The 18,495-nt window shown below is 36.7% G+C and overlaps 1 protein-coding gene across 1 annotated transcript; it reads right to left on the bottom strand.

Moving 5' to 3' along the window:
* Positions 1-1,220: 1,220 nt before the first annotated feature.
* Positions 1,221-17,425, bottom strand: LOC132605637 (myosin-11-like). The gene is made up of 37 exons (XM_060318812.1): positions 17,291-17,425; positions 16,605-16,748; positions 16,353-16,498; positions 16,114-16,270; positions 15,262-15,320; positions 15,001-15,160; positions 14,749-14,898; positions 14,435-14,571; positions 14,200-14,346; positions 14,009-14,110; positions 13,867-13,924; positions 13,678-13,779; positions 12,753-12,790; positions 12,475-12,601; positions 12,184-12,363; positions 11,919-12,050; positions 11,728-11,837; positions 11,540-11,600; positions 10,724-10,901; positions 9,624-9,829; positions 9,423-9,542; positions 8,724-8,822; positions 8,306-8,527; positions 8,006-8,145; positions 6,926-7,040; positions 6,818-6,850; positions 6,478-6,732; positions 6,224-6,379; positions 5,941-6,147; positions 5,689-5,835; positions 3,378-3,448; positions 3,181-3,280; positions 3,048-3,104; positions 2,394-2,450; positions 2,227-2,307; positions 1,925-2,007; positions 1,221-1,816 (listed from the first exon to the last, which is right to left on the bottom strand). The coding sequence occupies exons 1-37, from the start codon at positions 17,423-17,425 to the stop codon at positions 1,693-1,695; spliced, it is 4,596 nt and encodes a 1,531-aa protein (XP_060174795.1). The 3' UTR covers positions 1,221-1,692.
* Positions 17,426-18,495: the final 1,070 nt, after the last annotated feature.

Below are 18,495 nucleotides of genomic sequence, written 5' to 3'. Positions count from 1 at the left end.
ACAAGTTTGAGGGGCTATCTATATATTAAGCCCCCCCAAAAAAAAAGAGTAAATGCCATCAGCCTCTCATACGTTGGTAGTGACTTAGCAATGCCATAAGCCTTTCTTATATTTGATATGGTTCTTAGAGTTTTCGAGATGGATTTGGTGACTTTTTTTTTTTGGATCTTCTAGCAGTACTTTCGTGGTGTTATTTTGAGTTCTCTTAATCTAGTAGAGACTTGATTAAGTGTGAGATTCAGAAAAATTCTTTCATTTCTAATCATCAAAAGAAATTTGTTACAATTTGGCTTAAGGAATGATAGGTGTTAAGTTGGTAATTATGCAACTTTGCCTAATTAGAGAATTAACTTCTTAAGTATTGTTATTTCCTCTTTGTTTATTTGCAATTAAGTCCCTAAAGTGGTCCATTTTCTTGTTAGGTGGGGCCCGGAGTTTGTTAGCCAATGCTTCCACTATATGAAGTGTAATACAGTTCCAGGAGCATTTTTCATCATGAATGAGATTCTCGTCTTCTTCTTCTTCTTCTTCTTCTTTTCTGCAAATTAGTTATTCTTCCTTTAATTGTTAGTGATAAAGCTTAACAAAATTAGTTTTGGAGAACCCTCAATTTGCCTTATATGACAAACTGTGCAAGCTTTGAGGACAGCAAAGGCATAATGAGCACAGAGGATTCATATAATCTTCTAGTATTAAGGTGTAGTTGATTTATTACCAGGCATAAAGAGCTACATCTGCCCCCATCTTCCATGTATCTAGTCAAACAAGATAAAATTTCAAAATGCACGTCATTTAGGTTTAAAGAAATCCTTCAAATTTCTGATGTCACATATTTTTTCAGTTGACAACGTGAAAACTCAAGGAATTAATATCATACAACGGAAACATCGACTATTGAGTGCATTGATATCTATTGTGGTGGGAGTCGAAATGACTTGCTCGCATGTTCCTCTTATCTTTGGATCATCTCAACAACTTAATCCACTCGAGAAAAAAAAAATCTGAATTCACATAACAAATCGCCAAAATGAACACAAACAAGGTCTTTAATATATCATATCATATATATAGAAACAAAACGAATCATCACTTGTATTATTGGCGTTGAGTTATATGGAGAATGGTTTTACACCAACCTTTCATCGAAACAAACATCATCCCAAAATTACTCGTGTGATGATTGAAGACCTGCTGGAAAAAAAAATGATCGATAGATAGCCTTTATTTTAAGCAATAATTCGCGCCGCTATGCATGACAAGACATTTCAATCTCTCTCCATAATTGATATGAAAGTTGGAAAAAAAAATCAACAACTCAAAACTCCCCTCAAAATGTTCCAAACATACATGAGCATGAAGATTGAAGATCTTCTATTCTGTATTGCATATAGTTGATTAGTACAAAAGCAACGGGCACCTGTTCATGTATTACGGGTAGATTCCTCTTACTAGCATAGAGGTATCACTGCATTCACTCTTACTTTGCAGCAGTGGACACAAATTTAGTATAGATATGTATTTTTCAAAAATTGTTCAACTATATGTAAAGTTCTTCACCGCCGCCCTCATAGTACACCCCAATGGCTGCACGCAATTACTGGCGCTTCTGTTCCTTTTGTGAGCCTGAGCTGAGCAACACATTCATACTCCTCCATGCCAAGTTCATAGGACTGAAGTCTGATTTGAGATCGATTAGTCTGCACGTGGCAATAAGAAACTGAAGCCTGAATTTTCCCGAATAAGTGGGGGTGGCTCAATGTCTGCAATATCAATCTGATCCATTGATTTAGAGAGCTCATCAATTGAGAACGGTATGCTGCACCATGACCAACAAGGGCTATCAGTGATAAGCGGAAGTACATTCTAAGGGAGTGTCCACAGAAAGGGAGTGGCAAGTTTAAGATAATAGAATTTCATATCCAACCTCGAATCATCGTCAAGCAAAAAAGAATTGCTGACTGCATTGTTAGAGTCTTCAGTCATTAATACACGCATATTGGATATAACCTGTCAAATAATTGATAAACCCTACTCAAATTTCAAGCAGGACAAAAAGTAAGAAGATTTTGGGCACTCAAGACATACAATTGAGAAATTGTTGTAACTAACTTGAGAGTGGCCATAAAATCAATATGCACTACATGACGCAAAGGAACATCAAATTTATAGATTATATGGGATCAAAATAAAATCTAGAATTTTTGCTGGACAAAAGCTATGGCTTACATCTGGTGAAAGGCTATGCGTCCCATATTTGTCGTCCCAATACATTGTGCTGATTCTGTAAAGTTGTTGAATGCTAAGCACCTGTTCAGGATTTACAACTCAATGAAAAATGATCATGTATGGGCGCAAGAGATAGCCTTCCGAATATGTAGTAGTCCAGTACTTACAGGACATAGATCATGACTTATTTCATCCAATGTCTTCTTTGGCTTCTGGTGTATGACCTAGTATAGTCCAAAAGGGGCACCATTAAGGATTACGGGCAAGTTACACATTTCCAGTGTGCCAAAATAATTACGTTCTATAGCCAATATACAGAAAATATACACTATTATGTATCAAAATGTATATGTTATGTATATTATACTTTAATATACAAAAACAATACATTTGCTGGTTATTATTTTATGGACGGCTATTTATGTCAATTTCTCGATGAAATATGGACAAAGCTCATTCCAAATTCCTTGGAACTGCAGTTTTTAGGTTTGTGCACTCAAATTTTGTGACACATATCTTCAATCATGATCACATTGCATAGGAATAAGTACGGAAAGAGATTTTCGTTAACACAGGGCAAGGACAGAAATTGCAACTCTAATTTCCTTCTGTTATGTTACTAAGCAAAACCCTGCTGTTGTTTTCTTTTCCCGAAAAATATGCACTGGAGGACATGTCCTTTGCCTTTACTTTTCAGTTTATACATTCAGTTTTATCTTTAATCCAAATTATGAGATGGGCAGCCCGGTGCACTAAGCTCTCGCTATGTGCGGGGTCCGGGGAAGGGCCGGACCACAAGGGTCTATTGTAAGATGCATTACCAAAAATCCGATTGCCTGTCTTATGTGCTTGAGCTCCTCCCAAGCTAATCCTGCATACTGAACAAGTTCCCTTCATCAGTGAGAACAAAAGACTCGGTGAATAATGTTTAACAATGGCAGGAGACCAAGGTACCTCATCAGTTGCTTTGTAGCACCAGTGTTCCAGTTCCGCCAAGCCAGTTTTGACATATTCACCGTTGCTAAATGAACAGCATTCTCTTCTCAGCAAAAGGCTACAGCAAGGAGGAACAGATAAAGAATAATAAGGTTTAGTATATTGTTGAATCTTCAAGTTATAAAGATATTATGAGATGCCCCTTGACAACGGACCTGTTAAATAATTGGACATTGATGAAAGAAAAGACTTGGGTAAATACTTTGCGCACAAGAAATGGAGGCACCTGAAATACAAGAAACAAAATTACCCTACTCAGGAAAAAGGCAATGAGAGTAATTGTTCACAAGGCAGAATTTATCCCAAGTCTAAATGTCCTATCATGAGGTAACCAATATATCACTTCTTTTCATAAATTTATGACTTTATTATATTTAGACTGTTCTGCCTCAATGCATCAATTACTTAACAGACAATCACAATCTTCAGAGAAGTTGGGCCGTTCTTCCTTCAGCTAGAATATATTATTTAAATTACATGAAAATAACTTTCTATTAACTAACTATGCTGAACATTAAACTGACAGCTTATCAATGTGATTAGAGTTCCATAAATATATGCAAAAGAGAACTAGTAACCACAGGTGAGTTGTGATTCAAGTTACAAAATGCATCTCATATCCTATATCATGTTAGCCACTTTTGTAAAGGAAATGATGAGAGCTACCCAACACCATTGCTTTGCGGAATCACTTAAGTTGGATCGCATATCTTTAGTTCAATCAACAAGAACTAGGAGAGCAAGAATCTCAAAGATTTTCACTATTCATACTACTAATCTGAGTAAGATGAGAGCAGATTGAGTATTCATCATTGTATCAAAGTAAGAATCATAAATCTAAAAAATTGTCTGCAAAACCAATTCAGTCCTATTGTTATAGCTACTTCTGGTTCCGATTTCTTTCTCTTCTTTGCCCTGCTGTACTGTTCACTTAAGTCCATTATTCAGATGGGTAAAAATAAGGTACCATTCATATCACTATTATGAAATTCTTAAAGGAGAATCACATGCACCTAATAACTCCACCATGATAGTTTTCCTTGACTTTTTTGCTAGTAGGAGCCTCATCTAGCAAGTGGAAAATGTTTCAAATACTAGAGATATAGGTGGGTATTTGGAGAGGGGGGAGAGAGATAAAGAGAGCTTAAAAAACAACAACTTCCATAGTATGCCGAATGGGCTTTTTCATAGGATTTGGGAGCAAAAGGTGATACATATTATAGTTCAGGTGTTAGCAAGACCTTGTGGGAAGTGCCTAAAAAAAGCTTTAAATATCTCACTACCATGTGAATTGTTCCTTCAACCTATATGAAGGACGCTATTCTTGTTGGTCAAAAGAAATGAAGATAAATTTAAAAGTTCATTAAAAGACGGAACGTGCTCCAGAAAGGAGCATGTGAACATGTGTATCTATGAGAGAAGAAAAATACATTTCTCTTGATAAGCTAGAGTGGAAGTGTTACTGGAAGAAGATGAGATATAATCACAAAGATCATTCCATGGGATGATGATATCCTAACACATTTTATTCATAAATAGGTTAAACAGTAAGTTATCTTGCATATCATGCAAGTGACTGTTAATTCACATTCTAAGTTCAAAGCAAGTGAAAGGAAGAAAGCAAAGAAAAGGACAGCATGGGAAGAAATGCAATATGTTCTGTGACTCTTACATGATTGGCTTTCAATAAGTTCAAAAATTTAGTAAGGCTCTTGACAATTCCTTGCCAGTGAGCGTCCAAATTTTCCTGAGCATCAGCATTTCTTAATGGAGAACCACATGCATCTAATAACTCCACCATGATAGCTTTCCTTGACTTTTTTGCTAGTAGGCGCCTCATCTAGCACGTGTCACAATGTCTCAAATACTAAAGATATAGGTGGATATTTGGAGAGCGAGAGAGAGAGAGAGAGAGAGAGAGAGAGAGAGCATCAAGAACGATAAAAACTTCCATAGTATGGCAAATGAGCTTTTTCATTGGCTTTTAGGAGCAAAAGGTGATATATATAATAGTTCAGGTGTTAGCAAGACCTTCTGGAAAGTTCCTAAAAAAAGCTGTGTAAATCTCTCACTATCTTGTGAGTTATTCCTTCCATCTATATGCAGGATGCCCTTCTTGTTGGCCAAACGAAATGAAGAAAAGATGAAAAGTTCATTAACAGACAGAACATGCTCCAGAAAGGAGCATGTGAACATGGGCATATATGATAGAAGAACAATGCATTTCTTTTGATAAGCTAGAGCGGAAGTGTTATTGGAAAAAGATGAGATATAATCATAGAGATGATTCCGTGGGACGATGATATCCTAACACATTTTATTCATAAATAGGTTAAACAGCAAGTGATCTTGCATATCATGCAAGGGACTCTTAATTCACATTCTAAGTTCAAAGGAAGCGAATGGGAGGAAAGCAAAGGAAAGGACAGCATGGGAAAAAAAGAAATATGTTTCTGTGACTCTTACATGATTGGCTTTCAATAAGTTCAAAAAGTTAGCCAGGCTCTTGACAATTCCTTGCCAGTGAGCTATCAAAATTTCCTGAGCAGCAGCATTTGCAAGTGTACGTGCTGTTGACCCTTTAAGTAAACTTGCTCTGGATATTCTTGGTGCCTAAACACATTGAAAAACGTAAAAAGGCTTTAGTACACCTAGAATTTAATGTTCTCTACAATGTTCGAACAAATATTTAGACAGATCTATGACAATATCTTGAACCTGAATGCACAATCCCAGGAGTGGAGAAATCTCTTTCTTAAGATTATCACGGATCATTCCATAAATCTTTTCTACATATGCTGTTAGCTGCTGTTTAAACAACAAAGCAGGATATTTGGCCTCAACTTGGCGCAAGGTATCCACTCCACCAGACGAATCACCATCAATGAGAGAAAGATTGACACCTTGAGGGGTTCCACGAAAGCTCTATAATTTTTTTTAATCAGCATTAAGTGTTATACATACATGATAAATATCAATGTTAAAATGGAACTATTTTCACCTGTGTCATTCTCCCAAATAGAGAGGCTGATGTTGATCGCCTGTGCTGTGGGGTAATGCCAGCAGAACCACCAGCTTTTAATGTACACTGCAGCAGCAGCAACAGAGTGGATGCATTGGATAGCCAATAGGCTAACATATCATTGTTGTCCTGAGTCTACAATGAAGAAAAACTAGTTTTTAAGTGAAAAAGAGACATTTCTTTTATTGATCTGTACTTTCACTATGATATTGTATAACTATGTTAACACTTACCTCAATAGCTTGGCCAATGGTTTGTATTACCCTGTCAAAGATACTGGTTCTCTCTACTTCAAATGACCGCCACTGCCTCAGGCACTTATAGATAATGCAGGCAGCAACAGGTCTGCCCTTAGAGAAGCCAAGGTGCTGTGCAATACACCGGATGAGCAAGTCCTGATACTCCTGTTGTTTATCATTAAGTGATTTCTGTGGTCTTCCCTCCACCTCAGTATTCTCCCCCCTTGAAAATGAAGTGCTATGCAGATCCTTTACAAGATACAATTGTTAGTCAACCAACAAAAGAGGCCAGCAATATACTAAAAAGACAACTAGTATCAAGCCTTTGACTTACTACGCTACTACTCCTTGTGCTGCTCTCAGTCCTCTGCCAATATCATAGAACAGGAAGATATTAGTTATAGATTTAACATCCAATATGAGTGAAGGTTTTCAGGATTACCTGAATACTTGATCTTGACCGTCCAGACAGCAATTTATTGTTCTGTGCCATTGTCAGAGCCTGCTGGCGAAGTACTTTATTTTCACCCTCTAAGTTGGTGAGCTTTTCTTCGAGCCTATGGTAAGAAGGACAAAATATTTTCATCAACTAACTCCTGAAAATGTCCAAGGTTCACCTAGATTTCCATTTTATAATACAAGGATATAACTGACAGACAAGAGTTGGTCTATTCTTTAATTTCAATTGCAATGTCCGAACAAGTGTTCAAAGCAGGTATAGATCAAGAGCTATTCTTTCCTCGACACTAGTCTGAGATAACTGTGAAAAGCATTAGTCACTGAAAGAGGACTGTTAACTTACGGATCCTTCCGAGCACAACTTCAGTATTAACCTTCAAGTCATAAGACAAATTTATAATGGTGTATGGATATCTATAATAAAATAGACCTATTGTATGAGCGGTCTCATCTAAAGGATTAAACTGAGAGAGAGTACACTTTTATTTATTTATATCACCTAACGCACTTCCTTCACATGTGAAATTGAGGGGCTTGGATCCACGTACGCCACCTTCATTAATACCGTGTGAAATTGTATGAGCCAACTTCTCTAACAGCTTAAGCTATTATAGAGGGGATACTTTTATTTATTTATTTATAACTAATAAAGAGGCAGAGTTAGCTATATCAGATGACCAACTTCTTGGTAAAGCCTCTATGACTGTCCCTCATCCTGATTCATTTCAGCAGCTAATTTGACTGAGATCATACCTTTTCTATCATGAAAGAGGTGGAAAGAACAACTTGGTAATTTTCTTCACGGCTACTACTCTCGAGTTTGAATCTTAGCCTTAGATCAATTAGAAGAACAAACAAAAATTCGTTACTTGTCACAGCCCAGCATCCGTTAGCGTAAGTAATGGCGCCCTTGCTGGGTTGTGATATTAGTGAATTTTAGTTATTTCTATTGGATTGTTAAATAAACTGTATTTTAGTTATTTTATTGACTCAAAAGGTTGGTAATCTCTATTCTTAATGTAGATAAGAAATAAAACAGGTATCAATTTATTCGAGTAACTACCTGCTCATTGATTCCTGAAGTTGTTGGACTTTTCTTTCAGTTTCTTCCAACTTCTTGTGCTTTTCTTCTATTGCTTCTTGAGCTTCAGCATGCTTGCTTTCAGAATCATCAGCACGTTGCTTTTCAGATTGCAATGACAGCTATAGAAAGGTATCATCATGAAAACGATAACCATATGTAAGTGGAAAAAAGATGAACTTTCACACAAATTCTGTAAGCTGTAGTCTCTCCTTAGTTCTAGGGTGGGGAACATCAGGTTGAGAGCACTTGCAGTTAATGTTATGAGGTCAGTGTCGGTACCTTTAAGTTTTCCACTTCTGCATTTAAAGCATCAATCTTTTCCGTATCCTCAACAAGAACCGGCTTCTCTTCCACGATAGAGGTTGCTTCTTCAATTGCTTTCTGAGCAGTCTCACGTTCCTTGATGAGCAGTGCATTCGTTTGTTCCACTTTGCTTTGCGCATCTTCCAAGGAATTCTTCAGCTTTGTTATTTCCTGGCCCTTTGCTTCTTCCAAGTCCGTCTGTGAAATAGTGCATCAAATAGTGTCCCTTTCTCAAAATGAAAAACTATGATAATCCACAAGGCAAAAAGTGGCAATAATATTTAGCTTTTAAGTAATAGCTTGTTCCCCACTGATTTTCAGGTTAATTATCCACTTGCTTTACATATCATGCAGGAAAAGGAAATACATGGTCTGCTTGATGCAAGCGTATTACCCTTAAACGTTTCTCCAACTGCAGACGCCATGTAAGTTCTTCAACCTGCTTTTCAAGCTTATCCTTTGCTTCTTTTAGTGCGCCTGTTTCTCTTGAAGCCTGAAGGTATTGGAAATGTGTGTTAGGGATCCACAGGCGACAAGACATATTATCAATAGGCTATTAGATACGGATAGACCAAAAATAAGATTTTACTGTGTCAGATAGCAAACAGCAAATTTAATACATTCTCCTACTTGAAGAAAATACAAGGGGGTACTATATGGATAACCACAATAAGTAAAACCAGAAGGTTTAAATCCGTAATTAGACAAAGGACTTCAGAGCTCATCACTCAGTGACATGTATTTCATTGTTAGTTACATTTAGCTTTTGATTTGACTTCCAACGTTCAGAGGATTAAATTGCTGATTCTGTTTTTATTACTTTACTTGAGAATTCTAACCACGTCTCTATGGGTTTTACCAACAGGAAGCTTCATAATGCTCATCTCTTTCTGTTAAAGGTTCAGAGGAGCAATTAAGTGATCCATCATGCTGCGGAATAGCTTGAGTCTTTTGTTATGCAAATAACAACAATCAAGGTAAATTATGCACCATAAGGCCTTATCTAGTAGATTATTATAGGTAACAGAGCATCATCTCAGTGCAATCAAAGAAAATTGAAACATGTGATAAAGGAAAACTGTCCAGCAACTACCATCTTTAGTTTCCGAAGCTCTTTCTTTGCAACCCTTCCCCTCCATCTACATTGTGTCACAATTGATGCAATTATGAGTTTCTTGTAGTATGAAGAGGCTCTGTGACCATGCCAATGTGCCTGCAAATAACTTTTCTAGTCAATAACGAGAACAAAAAACTTGGTCAACCGTCTGAATCAATAGAAAACAAGTAAACAAACTTGTATTTTAATTGCTGCTTTGGTTTGTCTTTTATATCTGAATTCCTTTCGTGCAGCTCTTGCTCGGATTCCTGTCTGAAGAGCAATGACATTAATTTTGAGTCCTTTATAGGACTTTCGGGCCAAGTGTCCACGCAATTTTGTCTGGATTCTGATAGAAGCAGCTTCTCTTTTCATATTGTCATACACTTTGCAAGCAAGCCTTCCTGTTGACCATGACAAAGTTTGAACACAGAACTTAGTAAATATTAATACTCTTTACATGGTGCTTGTTTTTGCAATCATAAAGATGGGTAAGTGATCCAACTTTAACCACCTAATAATGGAGGTACTACTACCATATCTCAGACCAGGTGCATGATGGATCCAAATAGTAGTAATAGTGTTAATATTGAAAGCTGCCAAATACATCTTGTCGATATCATTTCCTTATTTTGGAACTCAGCAGCTTGTAGGTCAAACTGGTTGTATAAACTCTCTGAAGGGTGAAAAACATCAGATGTACGGAGAAAAGGTATTGATACAGAAAAGGAGGTCCGCATCTCCTATAATTTTATTGAATGTTTATTCCACTTTGCACTACCTATGGCCCAATTATTTTTTGGATATAAAACAAACTTCTTTTGTTTGGTAAGGCTACAAGATGCTGTTTCAATCTAGGAAAAACCCAAAAAACTCAAGGATCATCTTTTGAGAAGCATTTATCGGTAATCAAGCCTCACTCTGGTTATGTTGTGAAGCTGACTGAATCCATAAACACATATCTTACATACTAGGCTGAAGAAAGAAAAGAAAATAGCTCGGAGTGGAATACTGATGACATCATTATTATTGATTTGAAAGTGGCAAAGAGAATAACTGCTTTCAGGCAGAAGCTTGCTCAAGAATCATTGATCCACAACAGCAGAAACAAAACACTCCCTTTGTGCTCCATTAGAAGGTTTCACCCAAAATAGTACACAGATAACATGAATGAAGCTATCAAATGCCCCAGCAAGTTGCAATAATCCAAATTACTTCATTGCGTAAAACATCTAGAGCACAAAACAAAGCCCCCAAGTTGAAGAGTTGATCAGGGAAAAAGATATAGATAGACAAACCTCGGCATGAGGATTGTAAGCAAATTGCAGCCTGCTGCAATGCAAGAAAGTATTTCCTAGCGATATGAGTTCTAATTTTCCTTTGGATTGTCTTAGCTGCATGGGCTAGCTTCTGTGCTCTGCGTGCATCCAGCTCAGCCATCTGACCAGCTCTGAGAAAAACTTTTGTTTTTCCAATCTGCAAAACCATTTGTCCGACAAAATAGTTGATTCATAAATTGGGAACTCATGTTACATTGAATAAAAGAGTAAGTTAACACCGCTGCATGTAAAATGTACATGACAACGCTGTGGAGAACTATTCCAAAAACAAATAATCAATTTTAACCATGTGAACAGTGGGATATTAATAGTCCTAGCCCTCAGCATAGAAACTATAGTAAGCAATGCCTATCTAAATGCCAGCAATCCATAAAAATGCCCACCTACATGCCAGCAATCCATAAAAAAAGTGAATATAAAACTGTTGCAGACAACTTAACCATGGTTTAGAATTATGTGTGATATGCACGACTTCTCAAAAATAAGAATATGATTTTCCTTTCTTTTGGTGAAAACCTAGCTCCTTGCTTGAAAATGCAAGGTCAACCTGAGATTACACCTTGGAAATTAGGTAAAAAAGATATGTTTTAAGAGATGAGCCGTATCACCAAGTTGAAAAAGGTTCTAATATATTAATTTTCTACTAAAGTTACGGAGAAGTGTTAGACGAGAAAGATATACATGCTCAAAACTGAATAATGTAAAACTATCGACTGTGACATCAAATAAATAAACAATCAGCTTTGTAGATAAGCAACAAAATGTTCGAATAACCTGAGCACCAGCAAGCCCCATATTTTCCAGAATCTTTTTGCACGCAACTTTTTCATCGGCACTGTCCACAAGCAGGTCAAATCAAGATAGCATGTCAGTTCGTCATCAAGAAGTCAAGCCGCCATGAATTAATGTGCTTTTGAAAAAAAAAGTTGTTTTTGGATTAGGAACACAAAATTAGTACTTACTGCCCTTCCAAGACCTCTGGAGCAAGAAGACCAAATCGGTTCAGAAACTCGAAGAATGTCTTACGGGTAGGGTAGCCAGCACAGCTAATTCTAATTGCTTCTAGAACACCCTGAGACAACAAAAATATAAGTATATAGTTCAAGAGTACAAAAGGAAATTCTTCATCTAAAAAATGTCAAATTTTACTCACACCACAACGTAGTTGCTGCAAAATGTTAACATTCTCAAAAATTGCAGGTTTTAATTGATTGTTAGGCTTCACGCATCTGATGTAATGAGGTTCCGTAGAATTCAGAGTTTCCATCAATGATGTAAGTTGTAACTGCACCAGTTTAATAAGAGCATCAGACTTTCACATGCTTAATCAAGTAAGGACTTGGTAATCCTGATAGTGCTATGATGAAAAACATTCTCAGTTCACCAAAATTCATCAAACGTATATAAGTCAGTACTACCTTAAAACGAGAACCGATGGATGAGAACTTTGATGATTTGGATGATTTAGTTGTCTCCTCAGGAACAGGAGGGAAGAGGCCAGCCACAAATGAGCATTTGGAAGCACTTAACAAATCTTGATGCTCAGGAACAACATAATCTTTGTTCTTATCCAAAAATAGATCAGACTGGTATAGAACCTGAACAGAAAGTAAGGCTTTAAGACACCAAAAATGACCTTTACTGTTATTAATGCCTATATCCAACACGAGAACATTTGACTGAACAGCTAACTCAGATGCAGTTTTTACCTCTCCAGCATAATGAGCAATGGTAAAATTAGTGCGAGACAGTTTCGGTTTGATAAATCGTTTGTGGGCCTTGAATGTCTGATACAGCTTTTGAGAGAATGTTTCATGAGTTGACTTGGGGAACATACTGGAAGAGTCCATTTCAAAGAGAATGTCAATTAAATTGTTCTTCCTCGCCAGAACAGAAGCATATCCAACACTCAGACATCAAATGCAGGGAAGCAATGCACGTAGCAGTTTAACGCTCATACATACAGATGAAGGGCTATACATCTTACCAGGCTTCATCAAGAAGAGCGATGATACCTCCAGGTTTCTGCAAAAGCAATACAAATCAACTTACAAAGTGACACCTCAAAATGGTGCAGTAAACAAAAGTGGGTAGGCTGTTTTGAGTGGAAAGTGATGAACAAGGGAATCAGTAAATGCTGAGAAACGCATGGTGTCTTTGCAGAAATTCTATTGCACCGATAACTTGTAGTAACTTCAGATACAATAATTGAATCTATTTGGACCTAATAGTGCTGTTTTCCTAATAATAAACATGCTTTATTACACAAACCAAATAAAGAAGTCCACTGGCAAACTGAAGATAATGGAGTAATACAAGGAAGAAAAGAACCAAAAAAAAAAAAAAACACTCATTAAATTAAAAGAGAACGCCATGATAAAAGGAACTAAAAGATCTAACCAAATCATTAAGAAAAAAAAAGGGGACGAATTTGTCTTTCAAAAAATTGAGTTGCATCAATTGAATAAGTTCTAGTGATTTCATATTATACCACCAACTCTTTTTGGAAGCTACCAGTGTCTATAACTGTCAATCGGAGACTAAGGAATCTTTCTAGAATTTGACAAGAATATATTTTAGAATTCTACAATTAAAAAAGAAAATCAATGCAAAAAAAACTTGATCTGTAGAAGAAAAATCTATATCAATGTCTTCAATAAAACTCTTTCTAGTTAAAAGCAATCTAATCTGGGTTTTAGAAAGCTAAAGCATCATTGTTATTTATGTGGAAGAGACATGCATGCAAACTAGTATTCGAAAGTCAGAATTCAAGAAAATTCTGATCAACACTCACTAAACAAGTCTCCTTGTCTGGTTACTTGTGCAGTAGTCACATGACAAGTAGAATGCAGAGAAACAGAAATAGATGTACATATTGAGGAGAGCTTCTCTGCTAAACTAAATGAAGGAACCTTTTCAATAAGATCCAGAACATCCTGATTGTCCACAAATTCTATGTAGCTCCAATCGATCTCTTCTCTAGTGTATTCCTCCTGTTCCATCTTGAACACGTGCTGAAAAAAAAAAACAAATTATACCCTAGTTCAGTTTTGGCTTAGAAGAGATGGACAGAAATTCTCTAAAATTTCAACTACAGATACCTGGTTAAAGTGTTGCTGCAGCTTCTCATTTGTGAAATTAATGCAAAATTGTTCAAAACTGGGACACAAAGGTCAAAAAGTCAAATGTCAAAATACCACATCCAACAATATCCTGTGTGTTCTCCAATGATTTGGCGCCTACCTATTAGTTTTAAAACTTTCAAAACCATAAATGTCAAGAACACCAATTAGAGATTTTGAGTTTGCATCTTGACCGATCGAGTTATTTATTTTGTCCACCAACCTGTAAACGGTTGAAAACTGTGCACCTTAGTGTCAAATAATCAGTAACAGACCACATTAAACAATCTGATTGAGACAATAGAATTATACCAGTCAAATAAGCGAGAATATATCGTTTTAGCAAGACCATCTCTACTAACTGTAGCAGCATCAGGATCAAGACATCTCTTTATTACTTCTTCAGGTGTGACCATTACACGTTTCAATAGTGCATCTTCCAAATCCTTAAGATCACACCTGATATAAGAAGTGAATCGCATCAAACTCTCGTCAACAAAATAATAAATGAAGAGAGAGAAGTAAAATTTGAAAGCCAAGAACATACATCAGAAGCTCTGCGACAGTCTGAAGATGGAACTTAGATTTGTCATCTTTTAAAACTGATGAATCAATTTCTTTGCCCTTTGCAAACTGAAGATTACCAAGATGAAGGACAGAAGCCACTACTCTAAAAATTGCTTCCTGAAAAAGAAACGAGTGACTTCTTAGACTCTACAACAATAGCAGCATACCCTAGTGTAATCCCACAAGTGGGGTGGGTAGAGTGGACGCAGACCTTACCCCTACCATGGGAGGTAGAGAGTTTGTTTCCGATAGACCCTCGGCTCAAAGAAAAGCAAATCAAAGGAACCAGGTTACCTGCTCTTTCTCACTAATGCCAACAATATCCATGGCCCTCCTTGTTGCAAGATAATCTTGAGCATCACTTACACCTACTAGATTATAGCAACTTGATTGATTAAGATAGTGAAATGATTTAGGATCCCCCAACTTGTACTTTTCCACCTCCTGTTAAGATTGGAAAACTGTCAGAAGGACATCAAGACTATCAAAGAAGTTTATACCAAGAGATGAAAGATACAAAAAGAAGAGAAGCTTTGAAATCCGTACCTCCGGAGGTGCTGCACAGAGAAGGTAGAAACAATGATAGTTGCGTTCAGGATCTGAAACTTGGCAAACACGAGATCTTTCAAGGAGGTAAGTTCTAATAGCGGCACCAGATATCCTTCCATTTTTGTCAAACTGAATCTCCACAAATTTACCAAAACGACTGTAACAACATAAGTATAAGCATTCAGAAGAAAAACCGTACGCCAAAACAACTAAATGAGTCACTTCTTAATTGGAAGCATGAGTGGAACAGTATCTCACCTTGAATTGTTATTTCTAACTGTTTTGGCATTGCCAAATGCTTCAAGTACTGGATTTGACTGGAGATAAAACAGAGTTAAAAGAAGAACAAAACCAGTAAAGAAGGCAGAAGAAAACAGCTGACGACCCTTAAGCTTGAAGCTCCCTCCTACCTAATGATTTATCCTTTTTAGAAACGAAACAGGTATATTTGAGATTATTATATTTAAATTATGATGATTTATTCACATGGAGAATTGTGACCCCTCTACAAGCTTTCTATAACTAAGAAAAATGCTAGTGAGTTCATCAGAACCAGAATGATCTCTTTCGAATGCCATTTCGAAAATCATTGTTGATCTTACTAAGTAAGTTTGTTCAGAACTTCCACAGATATCTAGTCTATGAATTGTTTTGTAATAGTTATCTATAAAAGTAATAAATACCATTGTATTTAACACAATTACAGTAAACTGTTACCTTCTATTAGTTTCCTTTCTTTGATTCTGTCTTAAGCTTTTCCCCGTACTGTATCTTATGTTCCATTCATTTCTACACATTCAAATCAGAGATGTTCCATGAAATTACCATATTTCTTTGTCCATTCGTAGAGCTAATAGAGTCACATCACCATATTTACTTCAAATAATTTATCAATTAATGCTCTTATGTCATGTACTTCAGCAGTTCAGCATGTACAAAATACCGTAACTTGTGCAGAGAATTTAAGCCGCACAGCTTCAGCATGTAGAAATAACGGAAATCATGCAGAACTAAAGCCAAACAAAATCTGCCATTGGCTTACCTACCCTTGTAAATTTAAGGAGAAAAAGAGTTTAAACAAACTTGGCTCATCAAGATCACACAGTTTACCTCTAGAACTTGCTGCTCGACAGTTCGACCTTCAGTGCTTCTACGGCCACCCAAATAAGCAAGATATTGCATAAGCATTTTCGTAGTTTCAGTCTTACCAGCCCCACTTTCACCGCTGACCAATATGGAATTGCTTTTACCTTCATTTATCATTTGCCTGATTCATTTTATAATATTAGTAACAACTGTATAGCGTTTGGGGATAAATAATGTGGAGTGGGAGTTGAAGACTGGAGTACCTGTAAGCAGCATCAGCAATAGCAAAGACATGAGGACTTAATTCGCCAAGCGGTGCTCCCTTGTATTGTTCCATCATGTGGCGATCATATAAATGAGGCAACTTTTGGAATGGATTGATGGCAATGAGAATACTTCCAGTATAAGTCTGTCATAATGTAACGTTATGATACAATATTATGATAGCACCACCTATAGATGCAATAATTCGTTTCTTCCTGTCCCCAATCTACAAAAATTGGACCATAACTTACGTAGATTTCATTGAGTTGATATCTTGTAGCCAAATTCTGCAAGACACCAGGCTCATGCAAATATGATAACTTGGTCATGTCATCAACCCCACCAGGAGGAGCATCTTCATCTTTAGGATATATTTTTGATAAATTCACTGTAACCTATATGAATTGAAACATGAAAGATAGGTAAACAGTTACGAGCGAAGACATTACCAATTAGAGGTGTGTATCTTGCATTGAAATTTGTGACAACGCAACTTAGAGGGAACCAGAAAGAACTTATTAAGAACTTGTTAAACAAAAAACAACAACTTCAACAACTACCACACTAAACAAGTTGGGGTCGGCTATATGAACCTCACTTCTTCATTTAAGCTCAACGCTTTAGGTACGGGTTCGTCTGGACCCAGTAATTTTGGCTCTGACCCTGTATATGTGTTGAAAAATTTCACTAAATATGTGAAAAATAATATATTCTGAACCTCGTAAATGGAAAGGATTGTGGTAGAATTCCAAATTCGAGACTCATTTTAAGTCAATTTAGATAGATCAATCAGTTAGCATATAGAAAATCAGCTTGACAGTTAAGTATCTAATTCTATTGGATTACATAATACACTGAAATTGCCACAGGAAAACAAATAAGCAAACTGAAATTGCAAGAACAAAAATAATGTTCCGTGTAAAAGAGCTAGACATACCGTCCTCCCATCAGATGTCTGGACCTGAACATCCTGTCCATTAATCTGTGATACTTGTCCATCAATCCAAGCAATGTTTTGATCCTCAATCCACACATGAGAACCTACAATGATATTTACTGGAGTGCTCTGCATAAAATTTACCTTTCCATCAGATCAGAAAGCCAAAAGCAAGTCTTATTTTCTTCAGTTTAAGACAGCACAAAAGAATATAATTATTTACTTAACCAGAGATAGAGGCTAAAGAAATAGGAACACATGCTCCCATGATAGATCCTAGATGGTACATCCCAATTGACATGCACAATTGATATGTTTTACATGTAAGTAGTATACCTATAAAAAGTGTTTACAACAACAACAACAACAACATACCCAGTGGAATCCCACAATGTGGGGTCTGGGGAGGGTAAAGTGTACGCAAACCTTACCCCTACCTTGGAACGTAGGGAGGCTGTTTCCAAAAGACCCTTGGCTCAAGAGAAAGCATGGCAAATAAAATGTCAGGCTTTTCATGTAATAAGTGTTTGTTGATGCTAAATTTTCCTTCTTATTTTGTGGTAATGATGCTAAAATTTCAAAACAGTACTTCACCGGAAAAAATTGCTCCTTCACCTGTTTGAGGGTTCCCATTAAAGATAAAACCACATGTTGTCCTGTTGATCAGTCACTATATTCATACTACTGTGAGATTGTAACATCATGTTGATATGCTATCAATGACGGAGCCACCCTTGTCCAAGGTGAGTCAATTGACAGTCCTTCACTGACAAATTACACTACGTAGATAGGTAAAATAATTTTCTTATGTATAAACTTCTTCATATCTTGACTTCGAGAAAATCTTGGCTCTGTCACTGTATCTATCGAATAGGTTCAGCTTGTAGCTTACACGCTGGGTAACTACTGCTGTAATTTTTTTCCCAGAAAAGAACCTATGCTGTATCTGAAGTTGGATGATGACTACATGTTGAAGACTACAGTAAATGAACAAGAAGTCAGTTATGGATGCCAATTCCTGTTATATTGTTTTTCTACTCTCTCTCATAACAAGCAACCAAGGAGCTTCTCCCTGACATTTTTCTCCCCACCATAGTCAACCACACCCATTTTTTCTGTTCACATGCAGACTTATAATGTCTATCGGAAACAACCTCTCTACCCCACAAAGGTGGGTAAGGTCTACGTACATTCTACCCTCCCCA

This window comes from Lycium barbarum, chromosome 8 (genome assembly GCF_019175385.1).
Source record: "Lycium barbarum isolate Lr01 chromosome 8, ASM1917538v2, whole genome shotgun sequence".
NCBI lineage: Eukaryota > Viridiplantae > Streptophyta > Magnoliopsida > Solanales > Solanaceae > Lycium > Lycium barbarum.
The sequence above is the reverse complement of the archived record's forward strand: the minus strand, read 5'-3'. Positions and strand labels throughout refer to the sequence as shown.